The sequence below is a fragment of the Pagrus pagrus genome (assembly GCF_965226575.1).
Source record: "Pagrus pagrus genome assembly, chromosome: 13".
Lineage (NCBI taxonomy): Eukaryota > Metazoa > Chordata > Actinopteri > Spariformes > Sparidae > Pagrus > Pagrus pagrus.
The window spans coordinates 3,650,729-3,671,251 of record NC_140197.1 but is presented as its reverse complement, the minus strand read 5'-3'; the positions used below and the strand labels follow the sequence as shown (position 1 = coordinate 3,671,251).

At 42.6% G+C, this 20,523-nt stretch overlaps 2 protein-coding genes across 3 annotated transcripts in view; one reads left to right on the top strand and one right to left on the bottom strand.

The window, feature by feature from the left end:
* The first annotated feature begins 508 nt into the window (after positions 1-508).
* cyb561 (cytochrome b561) lies at positions 509-12,362 on the top strand. The gene is made up of 6 exons (XM_084370831.1): positions 509-598; positions 1,873-2,080; positions 7,405-7,503; positions 7,667-7,770; positions 7,860-8,017; positions 9,227-12,362. The coding sequence occupies exons 2-6, from the start codon at positions 1,876-1,878 to the stop codon at positions 9,417-9,419; spliced, it is 759 nt and encodes a 252-aa protein (XP_084226957.1). The 5' UTR covers positions 509-598; positions 1,873-1,875; the 3' UTR covers positions 9,420-12,362.
* Positions 12,363-13,004: 642 nt separating this feature from the next.
* LOC311267698 (protein TANC2-like) overlaps positions 13,005-20,523 on the bottom strand; it is a 50,558-nt gene continuing 43,039 nt past the window's right edge. For both annotated transcript variants that reach the window (XM_084370919.1, XM_084370918.1), the window contains 5 exons: positions 20,297-20,429; positions 19,645-19,736; positions 19,379-19,513; positions 19,182-19,282; positions 13,005-18,415 (listed from right to left, as the gene is read on the bottom strand). In XM_084370919.1, the coding sequence (XP_084227045.1) occupies positions 16,516-18,415; positions 19,182-19,282; positions 19,379-19,513; positions 19,645-19,736; positions 20,297-20,429 (2,361 nt within the window). In that variant the 3' untranslated portion in view covers positions 13,005-16,515. The remainder of the gene's footprint in view (positions 18,416-19,181; positions 19,283-19,378; positions 19,514-19,644; positions 19,737-20,296; positions 20,430-20,523) is intronic.

Sequence of the window (20,523 nt, the reverse complement as noted above, 5' to 3'; positions counted from 1 at the left end):
ACATCCTCCTCCTCCTCTTCCTCTCCTCATCCTCCATCACCCCCTTCCAGTGTTGTCAAGGCAACCAACCTTTACACTGGAGGAGTTAGTCATCAATCCACGCAGTCCACCCCTCTCCCTGATGTTACTGTGACGTTACTGTGACGAGTCAAATTCAATAACGTTAGATTCATCTATGGTTAAAAGAATTTATCTATTTATTTATTTATTTATTTATTTATTTATTTATTATATATCTGAGTTTGACTACAAGAAAGTTAATCAATTAGCAACACGATATATAATAATAAGATAGATAATAATGATAATAATAGTAATAATAATAATAATAATGATAAAAGGGCTAGTGGTAGTATTACTCTGCATTTTTTTGGTTTGTTTCCTCCTCACAGTCCTGCCTTTGTCACATGGGTTGGGCTTGTTTAGGAGAGGATCTAACACACACACACACACACACACACACACACACACACACACACACACACACACACACACAGACGCATGCACGCACACGTGCACGGTCAGAGGGAGGAGGGAGGCGGATCTGTAAGTAGACTCCAGGACTTCCTCAGCAGAAAGGAGCGGAGCCTGCAGCGCAGTAAGTCTATCAGCCATTTATCATTTATTTCCTTTCATATTCCCGCGAGGAAACTGTTTATGTTTTAAATTCTCATAGTCATGATCTGAGCAGAAGTTAACTGATGTGGTTAAAGTGAAATACAGTGCGTCACACAGAGCAGAGGCAGGTAACAGGTGACAGCTCAGTGTCGGAGCTACAGCAGCCTGTCATTGTTCCTGTCATTCTCTGTAACATCCCTGCAGTTGTGGCAGTGTGTGTGGTAATGGCTCTGTGATGTGGCCGGAGAGGCAGAGATGATTCACTTAGCTGAGGTTTATAACAATGACTTGAAACTGCGATAATAAGGAGCGCACGCAGGAAAGCCATTTGGTTTTGGTTCATTTCTGCTCGTGTCCTCGTTTAACTCCCGCCAGCTCGGTGCCACACTCCCTACATGTAATCGCAACGTCATGTTTGTTTTGTATGACTCTTCGGCTGATGGAAAACATGATAACAGCAGCAGATGTGGGTTCCGTGTGTTTTGGATTTGGAAAATGTCTCTGTGCTTCTGTGTTTCACCCTAAACTGTTTACTTATAAGTATAGAAGCCCATTTCTGCCAGTTAAAAAAAAAAGAAATTGAAAAAAACGCATCCTTCATACCATATTTACATAGTCCCATGGTTAGTCATGAGATAACAAGTCATAAACATGAGGTCAATGTCGAAATTATTAAATAAAAGTTGTGAGACAAATATATAAATATTAATATTAACTTTTTATCACATAATTAGGACTTTTTTTAATCTCATACATTTTTATAAATAACTCAATCCTCACCTTTTATCTTGTATTTTTATATATATATATCTCTAACCCTAATAATGACAGACCATGGAATATTATTTTCATCAAAATTAGTTTTCATCCCTTTTTTTTCTTTAACTGGCGGAAATTGGCTTTCATAAAATAGTCAAGTCCGTCAATCAGCTTTTAAACATTCATGGCCTTTTGTGTAGCAGGGCCCTCTTTAGCATAGCAGCATTAACCTGTTAGGTTAGGTAACTGACCCACCATGTAACCCGGGGCCCCCCCACATCTGTTTAATATGTTTTTGTTTCACTAAAAAGCTGAAATGACTAAATCTCAACTACAAAATTAAAGGAGAAAAAAAAAGTTACCACTCAGCCATGTTGATGAAGGTTCTCAGTCATCCAGGTCATGGTCATTCTTTAATTCATTCATCTGAGTTAACAACCAGTACAGCCCAAGGCATCAGCTGTTCTCAGTAATCTTTCTGTTTATCATTCTCAGATCATGGATGAGTCTGCTCCACTTGCCGGTTGCTCTGTGTTTGCGTGGCTGGTGGGAGCGTCACAGCTGCTGGGCGTGACGTCGGTGGTGCTGACCGGTGTGTGGATGGGTCACTACCGCGGGGGCTTCGCCTGGGACGGCTCATCGCAAGAGTTTAACCTGCACCCTCTGTGCATGGTGCTGGGGCTGGTCTTCTTACAGGGCGATGGTGAGTCCATACGGATCCCTGGTCAGTGCTGTCACAAGTTAAAAATGTCTGCAAATGGTTTAGTGTTTACCAGGTGAGGATAAAGGTCAGCGGAGGTGACATTCTTTATTGCAGCATCTGGATACCGCTTGCCACCAACATTACATGTATATTCAAAGACAAACTGTTCGTCACAAAGTCATGCAAATTGTTGGAGAAGGTTGTAGGTTGCCTTTATATGCAATGTTTTTTTTTTGTTTTGTTCTTTAATGAGCAAGGTACTCACTAGCAATTAGTGTCACACAATTTGCTAGCTCCCTGTAGGTCTTCGCCATGCACTGTAGGGCTGAGAGCTGAACACACTGACTTTTAAAATCATCTTTCTCTCGGGATTTCCTGCACAGATGTGAATTGAGTATTGATTTTACGGGGAGATTGGTGCTTGTTATGGGTTGGCTGCAGCTGCGAGACGTCAGTGTGGCCCGCTTGGAGGCAGGACGCTGGGATGCTGGGTCTGTAGTCCCGCGATCACAGCGTGGATGATGACACGAGCGCTGGCCGCTGCAGTCGATGTTGGGACATAAACAAGAATCAGCAATGGCGTGTGAAAACTCCCGTGGCAGATAGTACAGACATTAGCATTTCCCTCATCAGTTTCTGTAGCATGTTTTTGGTGTTCTTGGTTGCCACAGTCAATAGCATTTATTGTCTAGCGGCCTTGGAAAGGCCAACGCAGAGCCAATGCCGTAACCTACGCTGTAGTGAGCTTTCATACATGTGAGCTGGTGTGTCCACGTTGCCGGCGGTAGGGAGCAGATTGCCAGCTGTACTTTCCCCTTTGAACACAACAACCCATAGCTGTGTCTCTGGGCTAGAGAGAGCGGACAGGCAGAGTGTCTGCAGGGTGGGCCGCTCTATACAAACCCAGCTTGAACGACTTGGTTTCAGCAAGCCAGGGTTTGTGACAGGACTGCTTGTTGAGGGGCAGCCTGCCCTTCAGACATTCAGCCTGTCTGTTCTCTCCCCCAGAGACTCTCCAGGAGCTCAGAGAGGCTCAGAGAGGAGGCGAATAATCCAAGAGGAGCAGCAGCCGACCAGTCAGGAGGGAACGCAACAGCTGAAGAGTTCAGTGTAATTGTTGGGGAAACCACAGGTCTCATGTTCCCCGTTATTAGCACTGCCGCTAAGCACCGGAGGAGAAGCCGGAAAATGCAGTGTTTCCAAGTGAACCAATCATATTCCTCGGCCCACATCACTGCAACGTGCAGTTACATTTCTGGGGAGGTGCACGTCAGGCGACGCCGTCGATTCAACAATATACCACATCCCATTCTTGGTTTGAGAAACAATGTTAGACAACAACAGCTAGAAACTCTGGCTGGAGAGGTGATTTGGTCATCTGCCTCCATCATGTTTCCAAAGCTGCTGGTCTATAATCAGGTAATCCAAATTAAAGTGTTATATCGACAGCCCTACTAAAAACATTCAAATAAATTCAAGTCCTTGCAGGAAGTGAGCCGTCGTCTCTGCCCACCACATGGCTGACATCACTGAAATCTCCAAATTGACCTGGCGGGTCATACATCAGTTTGTAGTCATGGTTACGTGAAGTCGTTTTTCGGATGACATTCTGTAAATTGAGTAAAACTGGAAACGGAGGTCCGCAGGACATGGATGCTGTATTTGCGTGGGGAGGAGTGTGCGCATGTGTGTTCTAGCCTCGAGCACTGTGTTGCTGACCTATTGCATTAAGCTAACACTACCCAGGCACCCATCAATCCACCCACCCCCGGCAAGAAAGTCTGATTTATACAGAAAGAAGGAGGGTTTGAATCATTGAACATGCCAGCTCGTGTGTGTGTTTTGGGACATCCAGTGAAGCTTTGACAGCGTTGCCCAGCAGGGAATGCAACCAATGGCACCGTCAGTCAGAAAACTGAGCAGCCTCGTTTTCAGCTACAGAGAAAACGGGCTCCACTTTGCCTTGTTAGAGATTTAATCCGCAACTGATTTGACTGCAGCAAGCCCTGGTGATGTCTGGTCCCAGAAATCAAGACAAAATGAGATGCTGCTGTTTTTTCTCCCCTCTGTTGCGTCTGCAGCCCTGAGTACTTTTGCTAATGAGAATAACCAGATTAGTTTAACTGGTTCACAGCTGTCTGCTGCAGAGCTAGATCGCATTAGAGCAATAAAAGCAAAGGTCAGCTGGACATTAGATATAGACTGTTGAGGGGGGCTAGCATGAGACAGAAACACCCTGGGGGGTCCTCAAACACAGGCACTAACACTGACACACCCATACACTGCTACGCTGATTCATTGTTAGGTCTTCAGCTTGTGTTCCCTCAGGCCACGTCCACACTGATGTGGATACATATGATAACTAACCTTTTTTCTCTACAATCTGTATCTGCACTTTCTTGGCCATCTTTGGTCTTTGGAGTCAGACTCACTCTGGTCGTCATGCTTGTTCTGTAATCAAAAACTGAAAAGAAGTGTGAGGCTGCCTGGTGGGAATGGTATTAAGCTGCTGGCACAGGAGGCTAAAAGGATTTAACCTGGAACACAATTAGCAATTGTGTTGAGTTCAACCTTTTGCTCCAATAAAAGGAAACACAGCTGGTTGTAATCTGTGTTGGGATCATCACGGAATGTGCTTTTTATGTGTTCATGTCTCACACATACAGCATACATCAGGACTATACATCTTGCATATATAGTCATTCACATATTTTCACATTTCACTGTTGTGAAATTTAAACCAAATTATTTAATTGCCTTTATTGTGAAACCATGGTGTCTTGATGCGATATTCCCCATTTTCAATCTTATTGCTATTTAACTCTTTTAAAGATGTTCTCCATGTATGATTATAAAAGTCAGTCCCTGGGTTTATTGTCTGAACTATTTGATAAAACATTTTGTAACACTTTCTCTGAAGCCCGTGTCTATAATGCATGATCACCCATTATGAACATACTTATAATATGCCCATAGTGGTTTATAGTCATAGTTATAAGTAGCCACAAATATTCAGAATGCCTTATCACAAAAATCATAACACATCATAAAGCATTCTATTATTACTTATAAGGTCAAGTATCAATACTTTACAAGTGCTGGTAGCTCATTATATGTGAAAGGATCATATGTATTAAAATCCTCATCATAATCACTATTATAATGCATCATAATGTGATTATAAGTTACTGTAGGTGGCCATCGTTATACATTAGAAGCTGGTTATAAGTCACTATAAGTGGTCATTGTTTGCTTTAAGTAAAGTTAAAAATATAAGATTAATTCAAAGCCAGATCTGTGCACAAATATACTTAAAGGTATTAACATACAAAATTGTGTAAATGGGACTAATCCACAGCTGCTAACTGTTCATGTTCACTTTCAGCTGTTTCAGAAATCATGTGAAGTTACTGCTGGTGAAAACCAAGTGTTCCCTTGTTTTGCTGATTCATAATAAAAGCTTTTAAATAACTATATAAACTCTAAACTGGGGGACTTTTATTGAGGAGAATTTATTGGAATTGTGTTTGTCAGTGGCTTTGTTGGTGGCGATTCATTGACAATACTGCAAAGAGGAAGAGTAATTACTGCCTCTTTGACCACACTGTCATTACAGGCCTTCAGTCAGGTAGCCCTGATGTCATAGAAATGAAAATCCCTGCAGTGCTGGGCTGATGTGCCCAGTTAAACTGGATCAGGCCAAACCAGCATGTGTATGGAAAGGCCCCGTACTTTTCATAGTATTGACCAACTGTGCTGTGAAGATTGCAGGAAAATGCTGAAACATTGCACCAACAGGGACTTTCAATTCATCTTCTGTAGTAGCTAACAACATGCCTCGTTTCAATTACTACTGCAAACTGAGCTGTTATACAGTGGACCAAAAGATTTATATTCCAGTGCACACCAGGATAGGATTGACACTATGACACTGAAAACAACACGGAGTGGAGGATGTTGTTTTTAATGTAACTGTTGATAAAATGGTGACAATCTTATCCTGGTGTGCGCTGGACTATAAGTCTTTTGGCCCACTGCCCTGTACTGACTGCACTCATGGCATCTACATGGCGTCTTCCACTGTTTATTTCAATTTTCTTAATATTAAATGTGTGATTTGTCTAAATTACACCAAATTCGACATCGTACTTGCTTGGGTCCTCAGCAATAAACCTGCCAAAGTTTGTCATTATGCATTATGATGCATTATGGACATGGGCTTCATAGAAAGTGTGCCAGTTTGAGGATTTCATAACATTACATTTTTATGAAGTAATGAGTTTTGTTTGTAGTTAGCGCCTGCATTACGTCTGACAAACGATTAACCTGGATTTGTATTTACCACAGTGGTGATTGTCGGCGTCTTCGTTTGTTTGAGTGAAGACATACAACGACGTTCCGTTTAACTATTTATTTGGGAATTGTATCATTAAACAAGCATGATCATGGACCTTTCTCTGTTAGACAAATCACAGTCAGCGGATTGCTGTTACTCTGTAACCCATCGCCCAGAAAAAGATGGAGATATTCACTTCACAATAACAGTTACAGTACATTTTTGCTGTTGAGGTGTTGAGGTGAGGAGGCCATGGTCTAGACTTTGGCTCTCCTTTCGTTGGTGCACAGGCTGGTCCCAGCCTCTTGGCAACACGATTCCTCCAATCCATGAAGACATCGCCCTGTGGAAAGACCCTCCCTCTTCCTGTTCTCTTCCTGTCTCATCCTGCACTGCTCTGCACTACTTTGAGTTCCTCTAAGTTACACTTTGCTATCATTCCACAGACAGATACCGCTCACTACAAGGTCATCATGTGCAGGCGACTTTGTCACAGAGACAAAGGCAGCTATGTTCTCTCTCTAATCCTGGCTAGTTTCTCCAATTTCTTAACACTTCATAACATGGGGTCAATGCTTCTGTCAACCTCATCTGTCAACAGGATAAGTACAGCTCTATATGGGGACATCATTCAGTGAACATGTGGAGTAGCATATGACCGGTGGAGAAAAAAAAACTATTGTATCTCTATTGACTTCAATTATCCCATGCAGTAATTGATTATATTGTTCTTTTCCTATGAAGGTATCACAGTATGGTTAGAAAACTTGGACTGATCATTGTCTGTCCGAACTCTACTATCGCTTTCTTTTGTAAACCACTTTTTGTTGTGAAATGTTAAGGATTTTAAGGATAGCTTAATCAGTCATTGATATGTGAATTTTCCTGGACGCTTTGAGATTTGGCTTCCCTGTTTGAATGGTTGGTGCAAAAATGTGTTGGTACACATTGTGAATCTGATGCCTCCTTCACTCTCTGCCTCTTTCAGCCATCCTGGTCTACAGAGTATTTCGAAATGAGCCAAAGAGGAACGTGAAGGTGCTCCACGGCATCATTCACCTGCTCGCCCTCATCGTCAGCATCATAGGTGAGAGAGAGAGGTGTGCGTGTGTGAAAGTGTGAAGAAGGTGATGCCAGTGCATGTGTCTGTGTGAGACACTGAGAAAAATGGAGACAAAAACGTTGTTTCTCTCTCTCTCTCTCTCTCTCTCTCTCTCTCTGTGTGTGTGTGTGTGTGTGCGCGCGCGCAGGTATTGTAGCTGTGTTTGACTTTCACAGAGAAGCGAAGATTCCAGACATGTACTCTCTACACAGCTGGTGCGGCATGGTTACCATAATCCTATTCTGCATACAGGTACACACACACACACACACACACACAAATCCCAAATATTCCCATGTAGATCAAGAGTAATTCTTTCGATCCTGCTCCACTTCTCCTAGTGGGTGATGGGGTTGCTGTTCTTCCTGTTTCCTGTTGCATCATCATGGTTACGAGCCTCGTACCTCCCCGTCCACGTGTTCTGCGGCCTGGTTCTGCTGGTTATGGCCATAGGGAGCAGCCTGCTCGGCATGACGGAGAAACTCCTCTTCAGCATAATGTATGTCTGTCCGTCTGTATCTGTGTGTGTCTCTCTACTCTCTTATCATTAGAAGGAAGTATTGTTACTCACTTACCTTGAGTGGTATCTAACAATGCTTATAGGTTTGGTTTAATCTCTAGAATTTAAATTGAGCCAAGTGACCCTTAACTGGAGTGAACATAGGAGCCTGTCTGAGGTTATAGTCCTTCAGGTGTCAGCTCTGTTTTCATTATACAGCAAACACTCATTGAGCAGCTCCTTTGTTGGAAACATAACAGCAGAGCAGCAGATGTATCTGCTTATTATGCAGTGATACGCTGGTGAAAAAATGCCCAAAATGGCCCCTTGTCTTGTAAATGCATTTTTGACGGACTGTCGCGGTCACAGTAACCTCTGTGACTAACTGCTGTTTTTCTTGCAGCAGCTTTATGGACTTGCGCTTTTCCAGTCTACTGACTGCTCAAAGCATTTTACAACACTTGTCACATTCACCCGTTCACACACACATTCATACAGTGATGACAGACGCTGCCATGCAAGGTGCAAACCTGCTCATCAGGAGCAAATTGGGGTTTAGTATGCAGGTTGCACCCAACTGAAGATGCCTTGCCTCGCGCTCTTCTATGGTGGCTGCTTAAAATGTGAAAAATATAAAAGGTCCTCTCTTTAGAGCCAGTGTTTGGTTTGTTCGTTAGAAAGGACCCACTAAGTCCCCGGACCCGGAGTAATTAACTAATGAAAACATAATTATGAATATTATATTTGATTATAGAGCCCAATAGAGCCCCCTATATCCTACACACTGGACCTTTAATAAAAGGGTGAACAGTACTAGCGGAGCTGATATTGATGAGGTCAAGTAATGCCTGAGGACATGCTGCATCATTTCCTGGCAGTTTGAAGCCAGGATGGAAATGGCGGACCCAGCCACTAACAAAGAAACCTATCATATAGAGAGATTAACACAGCATGTTTTCTTAAATTGCTTTTCCAACCCTAAGTAGTATAAAAACTATCATCTTAAGGGTTATAACTTGAAGTCTAACTATCAGGCACCGCCAAAAATCTAAAGAAACTGTTGCTCCAATCAATTCACTTCAGCACATACTATGTACATACATGTTCACCCCTTTCAATTGCTGTCATTTTAAATACATCCACCTGTGTTTTTATTTTGTATCTATTTGTATCTGATTTATGTCTGTCTGTCTCTCTCTCCGGGAGCAGGGAACCCTACTCTCTGTTCACACCTGAGGGGGTGCTGGCCAACGTCTTGGGGATCCTGCTGGTGTGTTTCGGGGTCGTGCTGGGCTACTTGATCACCAGGGAGGAGTACAGACGTCCTCCAAATCCAGAGGAAGAGTCTCTGTCTGTCCACTTTAAGACTCTGACTGAGGGGGGGTCACCCACTGGGCCCTGACCTCAGTGAGATGTCTGATGTGTCCCCCTAATCTGGACACAGTGTCCTGCCAACAGCTGTGCTGCAGACCCTGTTAATACAAAATCATTAGACTAAACACATGTGGGCATGAATGGGGCCAGAAAAGACAAGTTCTATAAGTTATGGTTAAAACAAATCACGGACAGGAAGCTTTAATCCTGTTATCAGACCAACCTGACCCATCTGATTTTACAGATTACTGAACAGACAACTTAACACTTCAAATATTTTTAAATTTGGGTCATTAGTAGAAGAATTGTAAGTATGTAAATGCTCATTACAGTCAGATGAAATAGCCTCTTGAAATAATCCTAAAATATCATCAGACAATTTTAGGATGGTAAGTTAGCTGGGAAAATGGTCAAACGCTAACATTAGCTGCTGCCTAACGTTAGCTCATGGTTTATCTTGTTGTTTTACCTTGAAATATGGCTGATGTCGTTCAGGACTTTCACTATCCATTGTCTTTTAAGTTGCTGATCAATCAGGAATCAGTCAAATAATAATGATTTGTGTGATTCCATTGTTCATACAACTTTAAAACAGGAATACACAAGGAGAACATTTGGGTTTCCCAGCTGACACTGACATGAGAAGAAGATGGCCATCGTTTGAATTTGGCCTATTGTATCTCTGTAGCCACCGCAGCCCTGAAGTGTAGCTTGATTATTGAGGAGACAAATGTCACCAAGGCCAAACCAACAGTTGCCATGTGCCTACTGTGAAACCTTTTAACGCAGAAATATACATGTAGCTTCAGAGTGTCTGCAGCTCAGGAACTGTACGAACTGAAGATACCACATTTGCAGATCAGTGACCTCCCACTAGATGATGACTGCATGATCCTAAAACTTAAACCCAAGCCCAGCCCTTACCTGTATCTGACCAAACCCAACTGCCCAGACTGACCCGAAGCTTTACTGTTGCTCAGTTTCACTCATTACAGATTGTTTGCCAACACTACTTGTGGCTTCATTCTCAGTCTCATTTCATCTCCCAACTGGGAACTGTTAGGGAAAGGAAGAAATGTCTCAATAAACTGCACATAAAAACAAAACACTAACCTAAAGCCAAACTAAAGTTTTACGCAACAGAAATGGCTGGAACCCGAGCTGCAACTCAAGCCTTTGTTGTAGTCATCGGGTCAATCAGTGTCAGTGTAAGGACCAGTAATGGATCAATTTTAATCAAAAGACCGAATCAGTCTACTCAGCCTACTAATGTTGCAAAGAATGCAATTTTAAACCAGGACCTTCAGTATTTGGATTTGGAAGCTTGTGCAAGACAACATGTGCCAAATTTAGTATTCTCCGCCTGTTATTTTAATGTACTGAATAAATCAAAATTGCATACTCTCTGCTGCTATGTATATAATTCTTTTTTTTTTTTTTACCATATACCATATATATTTGCTATCTTTGGCACAGACATTTCAAGTTGTTATATGATTGTACACTTGACAGCTGTGTCATTAAGGTAAATCTGATTGGACTCAACACATGGTGAAGAAACCAGTGTTTATATGCTTTTAAGACATCTATGTATTGTATTGCAGAGATATCTTCTGAAGTCAGCATGCTAACCAGCTATCAGTGGCCAGTCCTCTCTAATAATACCACTTAGTACCTGGTAAAGCTCAGGCAGACTCAGCTAACTGCTAACTGAATGGTCAACTGAGCAAACTAACTGACAGCAGCCATCGTTAGCAGCAGCTACTCTGGTGATATGCTGCCCCCTGTTTGTTGGAATATGAATTCAACAGGTGGCCAGTTCTTACATATTTCACCTTTAAAGGATTCAGATAGTTCAGTTTGGTTTTGTTACACACCAAACGTCAAACTGGTACTAAACATTGTGCTATGCAAGATCTATGCAAGCAACCTCAAAATGAAGGAAGGGTCATGCATGAAGAAACGCATCAAAACCCACCATATTTACGTCTTATGACTTCTGATGAAGAACTGCCTCCAGAAAATGGAAGACCACACTTCAGAGATTAAGTTACTGACTGTTCTCTAAAAATGGAGCCATTACCCGACACTCTGAAGTGTGTTCTTTCATTTCTTGGAGGCATTTCTTCATCAGAAATCATACGATGTAGATTACATCTCCCATTGACTTCAATACAACTGCCACCATGTTCTGGCCCCTAATCAAGACTTGGTGACGGACTGACCCTTCCTTCTTTTTAAAGTTCCTTGGATACAGGCATCCCATTTGGAAACCAACTATGTTGACCATCTTGATCTACACTATTCTGGATGAATCACTGAGCATGATATGTAAAGAATTATAAAAAGGAAGTGAGCTTTAATGTCTGAAAAATTCATTTCTTTGCATATTAAAACGTAAAGCTGGACTTGATAATGCTGCCAATACTCCATAATGATATCAGTAAAACAATTTGTAAACATCTTAAAGTTATTAAAAGTCATAAGAAAAGGTCTCATTGAGGGTTTAGCTTCTGTGAAAAAAATGTATATCACACTACTAATTGCATTCAAATTAAGTCTGTCCTTTATCACAGTATCTGTATGCCTACCTGTCCCATGTCCTCGTGGTTTAAAGGTCAGTCAGTGAACTTTGTTCATAAACAAACAAAATGTACTCCATTTGTCCATCGGTGTGCTACCTGTATTTAAAATGGATTGTCATGAAAAAAAACCCAAAAAACTGTTCAGTGTGTGTATGTTATTAGAGTTTAGTTACTTTATGCATTTTTACCTAAAGCTGTCATATCATAGATTTGAACCTGTTTAACCAATTAAAAACATCTACAGTTTTGAGTTTTTTACTTCAGGACTCGACTTTAGTGCCTAATACAAAGCTCTTTACAATGTTGTTCGTCATTGACTGTCATCTTTCAAAAGGAAGTCCTCATCTCATTTGTAAAACCTGTAATAAACAAAAGTGTGTGGAGCAGCAGTTTGTTCACGTGTTTTTCACCTGACTTTAACTTCTGAGAAAATTCTAGATGTTAAAGCTGCATCAGGTGTGGGTTAATATTTATTTAAAAGCGGTTTTAGTCTTGTAATAGGTCTTGTCTCCCATAAAGACTTAGCATTAAGACTGGGAAAGTGGGAGCATCAGCAACTCTAAAGCTCACTCATTAAAATATTCTATTTTGTTTGTTCAATCTGCACAAAAACTGAAGTGTAAAAACAACAAGTTTGCGGTTTTATAGAAAGTTATAAGCCGGGCTAGTTCTTGACCAGTGGAAGTGATTTCCTGTAGTCTCGTTGTCACAGTGACGTTGCAAGGCAACCGATTTAGTAATCCAATAATATATATCATAACACTCTAAAAGACATGTTCAGAAAGAAATTAAAGTTAATGTTTGCCGTGCATCAATCTTAAAACATCCACTGTACTGTACTATGTTTTGCCCCAAACCCAGGTAACAGATTAATAAACATATACTGTAACCTTATACAGCTTTAAGTTGTATTGTCAATACGTGTGTGGCCACAAAAGATGGTGTGACCATAGTCAGTATCCACATGGACATCCTCTGTAGGGTAACACATCCAGACAGCGAGATGGAAAGAGAAAGACTTACACATCTGTATTTCATTCATCTTTATTCCTCTTTGTTATGCAAATTCAGCAGTCAGTAATTTCACATGAGCCGACACATTCATGTTGTTTTTAAGTGTTTCATAATGATGTTCTTCTAACTGTTATAACCATCCTGGGATATTAAATATTAACATAGGTTACATACAGTGGAAAAAGCCCACAGTAAACCCACTAACACACACACACACACACACACAAACACACACACACACAGAACATCAGAAGTAATGCTTGATTACCAGTGGTGTTTCAAACGCTGGGCTAAGGGCCCCTAAGCAGGCTGGGAGTTAAAGCCTACATGTACAGCACAACAAATTGTTTTATTGACAGACAACAACAGATCTGTCATCCAGCTCATCACGGATTTAAAGCAACAACGATGCACTATGATAAGCTGTTTCCAAGCATGAACATTGGAAACTTCTCTTGAACATCCAATCATCCGAGCTAATATTGTACTTCTTTCTGACCGGCCAGAATTACATATCATACCCAGCAGGCCGGCCATGAAAACGGCTTGTGAACCAGAGAGGTTAAGTATTACCACATTCTCCAACAGCCGGAAACTCCTGAGCAGTAAGAACTACGGGCAGTGGTCACAGAGACTGTACCGTGACAGAGAGTTCAGAGGTCATAGTTTCCATTGGCATCAGAAACTCTGAAACCAGGGTTCTGATCCATTAGAAATATAAAAAGAAATATACAAAAATCAGGCTTTAATGTGCATAAAATACATTTTAAAAATGACATTTTAGTCCCACTTTCTTAAATACCATCTGTTAGTCACACCTTCTCTGAAAAACTAGTCCCCCTGGATTCATTGCTAGCTAACCCCCTTCCCTTGTTACTGCTGTAATGCTGCTGCCTGTCAAACTTTAGTTTCTCACACAGGTATTATTCAATTTCAAAATAATGAGATTGACAGCTCAAAGGTTTTAGATGATTTTGAAAAATGGGTCCTTGATGTCTGACCTGAAATGAGAGCTTGCTGGCTGTTTCCAGCAGAACTAACACAAGGGATAAGCTAGTTGTGAACTGGGCTTTTCTATCAACTTGTAACTCTTCAATTAATGCAGTTATTTAAAGGTATACCATGCAGAGTTTTCCTAAAACAACAATGTATAGATTCATACAAAAGTCATCTCTATCTAATGACCCACAAGAAGTGTGTGGCAGTGCCTGTGTCTAGAGAGACCCTACCCTCTGCCTGTATTTTCTCATGATTTTGCTGTATTTGGGATGCTTCTGGGTGTCTAACTTTGGACAGTGGAGTGTAGTCCCCAGTCATCAACAGCATGGAGTGTGTGAGGTCCTGACTCTATGAAAACGCAGCAACCGGGTAACATTGCTCTGATTAAGTCCTGGATGCCTAAAGCTAAAGTGTAGTGTGCGTCTGTTTGACTGAGGGCAGGGCTGAGCTGCCACACACACACACACACACACACACACACACACACACACACACACACACACACACACACACACACACACACACACACAGCAGAGATGAAAACAGCAGACTGGATGAAGTGTGAGCTTTGGCTGCATTCACAGAAGATCTGGAGGGATGTGCCTCTTTGTGCTTTAGAACTTATCGCCATGAAACAATCAGAAAATTGCGTTTTATTCCTCCGATTCACTGCTTTGTTCTCGCCAATGCTGTTCCCTCTCTTAATTGTCTAGCTTGCTCAACCACCACTGCGCTCTCTCTCTCTCTCTCTTGACCGTTGAGCGTCTGTTAATGACCCACAACTGACAACTTGTGCATAGTTTACCTTTAATAAAGTGTCTCTTGGCCAAGGGAATAACGCTCCTGTTTTTCTGCTGTAGGTAGTAAGCTAGTTCGCCAGGTAGCTTGTGATTGCAGCTCATGTTAAAACAGATGCAGTTAAATCCATTCTTTATGCTTGCCCTATGTGTTGCGTGTTATGAAAAGGGAAAAAAAGACGCCAAACTTGAACCATCGCTGCTTTAATGGGAAAGGTTTAGCAAATAGTCAGTTGGCTTTTGTTGAGTAACTGAGGGAAGACGAAGCTAATCGCACGTCATGGGGCATGTAAGCACTATTTCCTCATGGCAATGTAAAGGGCCCTGGTTTATCAGTTGGGATCCTTGTGGTTTGCGTAAATTAGGACCTTTACGACTTCATAATACAAAAGACCTTCATAGAAAAAACAAAATCACTATCTGAAGCAAAATAGAAAAACCCAAAACACTTAAAAGACATTTTTACAGAATGTTCACTGCTGATCATTGCTATTTATACACGAGTAGGAAAAGATGTTCACCAAAAATTGAGCAAAGCTAAACTCCAACTTTGCTCTTCTTTTTTGTCTCTTTGAAAAGAATGTTTCCATTTCTATGTATCTCATGAAAAACTAAACATAAAAAGGCAAATCCAAAAGGAATATACAGTTTTTAAGAGAAACAATATTTACAGTATACAGTTTAATATAATATAATATAACTTAAAGGAAGGATAAATATCACTTATTTTTGCTTTATATACAGCAAGTCAGTGCTTAATCAATGACAGCATTATCCTAGTTTCTTGAACTATGGCTTGAGACTGGCTCACTGACCAGCATCTGACTGGCACAAGTTTTAGAGCTTGGATCCTGCAGTGACTGTTTCCAGGTTTCCAGTCATTCTATCATTTAAGCACCTTAAAACTGAAATGAAAATCTGTGACTAAAGACTTAGCAGCAGACAAAGGTGATAGTGGTCTCTCTTGTCTGACTGAATGTCACCGTCTAGAGTTGCTTACGTTGCAGAAAAACTCTAGAGCAGTGCATTTTGGGCATTCAGTGAGACTTCAGTTTGAAATGAACTGTAAGCCAGAAATGAGAGGGAGTCAGGGAGGGTAGGAAAGATTTTTTTAGTGATGCTCTTTCTTTTTACCATTGTGCTTTGTAATGGCAAAGAGCTTTCTCATGGTTAAGCACTCTTGTCCTTCACTCATTCCCTCCGTCCCTTCTCTTTCCTTATTCTGTCTCTGGCTGGGTAATCGACAGACCTGGCCTGTAACAGGCAATATGGTCCGTACTGAACTTAAATTTTTGTTTTCATCTCTGAACAACAAATGTGTCTGTATGCTTTAAACAAAGTGCTTATCTTTCCCAAACCAACAATCTGGCAAGCATGTCGATAGACAGCGACTGGCCAAGTGTGCCGAAGTGAAAACATAGGCAGGAATTGAACATGTACTCTCTTGTATTCATGGTCTTGTACTCATGACCATGAGTTCCATATCATGTATATCTTCAAAGAGAAACTAGAAGTGTGTGCTGTTGTCCCTATTTGAATGATTATTGCGTCTTGCCCTCTGATCACTGTCCGAACTACAGGTTGTACAAACTAGTTTGTTTCAAGCATAGCAAGTCCTACATAGTTTCATGGCCCCAGTGAGTCTTGGGATATAAGTGCACTCATTTGTTCATAGCCGCTCATTATTAACCCTCCTCAGTTGTCTTGGACGTATCACTTCTGCTTCTCTCTATACATTGGACTCTACAAAGGGTCTTTTTGGTTTAACAGGAGAGGTAGGGCCTGTCTTTCTGTCACTCGGTCTGTCTGAGCAACTATGGATCACCGGCAGTGTCCGAGCCAGCTTCACATCCAGGAAGGAGGGATTCTGACTGGCAACCTTCGCCGAGCCTTCTTTTTGAGAACCACTACCCTGCAGCACCTCATAGTAGTCAAGCTGGTTGTCGTGGAGGAGGTGACCATTGTGGGCATTGTTGTTGCTGCGGTTGTGGTAGGCGATAGAGGATGGCTGGAGCTGACCTAAGCCTTGGTTGGTGGGAGTTTTGCTTGGTGAGGTGACGACTGTGTCCACAGAAGACACGGCCCAGGAGCGAGAAGGGCTCAGACAGGATGCAGAACTGGATGGAGCTTGCTGTTGATACTGCTGGTGCACCCTCGCAGTCCTGTCGATAATGCCCATAAAAGGAGTGTTCCTAGATGAACGTCCCGCTTCTCCAGGATAAGTCCCACCTCCGACCATGGACATTTCTGACTGCGGAGAGGAGATCAGAAAAAAATCATCATGGTAGCCAGTAACCTCTCCCACAGAGACCAGATCTGATTGTAAATCCATCTGCTGGGCGGAGGCAGAGGTCCTGAAGCCTGGGCCGTGATTCACGGACTGCCCACCAGCGAGGCTGCCGCTGCTGGTGGAGAAACGGACACTGATACTTTGGGAGTGGACAAGTGGCCTGGGAGGAGCTGAGGCGGCGGCTGGATGGGCACTGAGGGGCCGTCGTAGTCCTCCCTGATGGTGGTATTGGTGAGATGATAGAAGGCTATCAGGAGGCCCCATTGACGTCTCAGTAACTTCCATTGGGTAGTAGGCTGCTTTGGATTGGTTGCGGCTTAACTGACGGGCCTGGCCAAATCGATTTATCCCTGCCATCTCCCCTCCTTCCTCTCTCCCATAGGCAGATGCAGTTCTTGCCTGCATCTGATTATGATCAACATCCCCATCATCTAGAGGATATGAAGCTCCAGAACTCAGACCAGCCTGGATCTGCAGACTAGGCCTGATATCTATAGGGCTCGGGTAAATGCCTTCCCCCAGCTCGGCCAGCTCCTGGGGTAGCTGACGAAACTGGGAGTAGGCAGAACTTCCCAAAATCATGCCGGAGTGGGCCGAGGAACTGGGCTGACTGGTTCTGACAACCTCGACTTTGGCTGGTTGGAGCCACTGGCTCTGAACAGGGTTCGGCCTCTGGAAGGATCTCTGATTGGGCAAAAAGCGTTGTTGCTGCATTCCTTGGTTCTGGTTTGAGTGGTGGAGGGCTGAGATGGACTGTGGATGGCGATACAGACCTTCATTTCCTGACAATGCAGGCGTACTTTCTGACAAGGGGCTAGCTCGCTGCTGATGCTGCATTGGAGAGGGTGGAGGGCTGAAATGGCGATTGGAGGAGGATGGATGAGATGCAGAGTGACAGGGAGAAGTTGAGGAGGGGGAGTGGGTGGGGCTAGGGAGGCGACAATACAGGCGAGTGGGGGACAGGGAAGAGGGAGACGGCACCCCAGGGCTGCAGTCAAGGCTTTGAACCACAGGTGGAGGGTGGAAGGAGGAAGAGTGAGGAAGAGCATCTCCTTCTCTGTAACTCTCCTCCTCCTCCTCCTCCTCTTCCTCCTCTTCCTCTGTAAGCCCCTCCCTGTCCAGCAATTGCAGACAACCTGAATCTCTACATCTCATCTCGTTGATGGTCATGGCCACATTTTGTTGATAAACATGGTGTGATGAAGGAGGAGGAGGAGAGTGTTGTTGCGCAACCTGCCGACACTCTTCCTTGACACGGGACAGCAGGCGCTGGATCTCACGGTTGGATGGGCACAGGCGGCTGGCCTCAATCAGGTCCTCCAGGGCTGCATGAAACTGTCTGAAAGATGAAAGAGAGTGGAAGCAAAGACAAAAGTAAGATCTCAGAAGATGTCATGAAGACAGAGAGAGCTGCAGAGAAGTCTGGGGATCCAAACTAGTGGTCGCAGACAGACAGCAACCACAACTAAACATTTTTTAAAGGGAATTTGTCATATCTCTACATGATTCCCTCATCCTGTCAGTGTTCCCAACCAGCTGGTTTACTGTATTTTCAAAAGGTGGCAAATAAAAAGAATAAATGTCAGACAAAATGTCAGTACAGACGTCATGGTACAGTGCATACAGTCAAAGGCAGTCACACTATGGTGAAAGCATGTCTGTGGGCGACAATATAACCATTTTAATCCACGTTCCATATGGGTTACTCCAGTAAATGGCGGTAATGCACCTAAAAGCTGTTATCCAACCACCGTTGAACAACAAAAGCGGAAGACAAAGACAAAATTAAACAAGACACAGAAGAAGAAACTGGGGGTGAAAGGTTCTGCGAGCAAGTGGTGGATCAGACCAGGACGCTGTTGTTCAACAGTTGTATGTGAGTGGAAACACGTTGAACATGCAAACACATATGCTCATGTTTTTATATCTTCGACACTGCACAGAGAATGTTGGAAACATGAAGTCCTCTACCTTAACAACTTTCGGCTGGACATTGATTTAAAAAAAGTCGATGAATGCCTGATACATTTAAAAGGAGCAGTTCATGATTCGGTTTGGATAATTACGCTCCATTCTACCATTTGTCCTAATGTCGCTATGCTTACCTGCGGCTGCGTTTGGCACGGGCCCGGGCATAAAAGGCTTCATAGGATTTAGCTTTCAGCTCTAGCGCCTTGGTTGCAAACTCTTCAGCGAGGCCAAAATCCTGCAAGGAAAACAAAAATAATGATGTTGTGGTTACACGTTTATATCCAATGTCTACCTATGTGTGTGTGTGTGTAGGAGACAGAAAGAGACTCACGTGCATCTTCCGGTGGCAGCGCGACAGGTTGAGCAGCACACACACTCTCAGCTGTTTGAACGTCTTCAGCTCGTCCCCTGGAAACTTCTGGAGAGCTGACTGATAGGAATGTGCAGCTTCCCTCGCTTTACCTTGCTACAAATGCACACACAAAGAATACTTACAACATCAAATAAATGTATGTGCGTCTGTTTAATGTGTGTGTGTGTGTGTGTGTGTGTGTGTGTGTGTGTGAGATTGAGTTTGCCTGTGCTTGTGTGTGTTACCTTGTAAAGTCTGTCTCCCTCTTGCATCAATTTACTCAGCAGAACCATTAAGATGTCTGGTTTAGAGGTTGCCATGGCCCAGGTCGCTGGTCCTACACACACACACAAACATGTTACCATCACTTTTGGGGACACTACGTAGATTTACATTAATTTCCAATGGACCTGCCCTAATCATAACCAAAACTACTATCTGCCTAACCTTTTAAGCTAATCCTAACCTTAAACCTGTCTTCACCCTAAAATGTAATGATTTTAGTTCTGGGTGCTGTGTTGTTTGTTCTTATAGTAACACATCTTTCCATCTTGACTGTTCTGACTGGTCTTTTGCCATTTTATCCATTTGTTAAAGGAATAGTTAACATTTTGTAAAATACATTTATTTGCGTTCGATGAGAAGATTGATATCACTCTCATGTTTGTATGGTAATATATGAAACTAACACCAGTAGCTGCTTAGCTTTGCTTTAGCATAAAGACTGGATATACTAATGTGGTAACTACATGAATCATAAGACCTTCGATGGCCTTTATAACCATAACATCCCTGCTTTGATTCCAGCTGAAGACCTTTTTCCTTCATATCATTCTCCTCTTTTGCTCTCACTTCCTGTCTGATATAAATAACATGAATCATTACACAGGTTTCTACCTATTTTGGCTCCTTTTTTGAGTAGAGCGATGACGGCTGAAGTGTTTCTACAGCCGACAGCTCTGTCCAGTGGACGCATCCCGCTGCAGTCCACATGCTCCACTGATGCTCCATGATCCACCAGGAACTGCACCTAACACAGGAAAAGCACAGGAACAAGGGCTGTGTTTAGTGTTATTTATTGATATAAAGAGGTTTTTGCTTTTTATCTAAAATAAAGAAGTTTT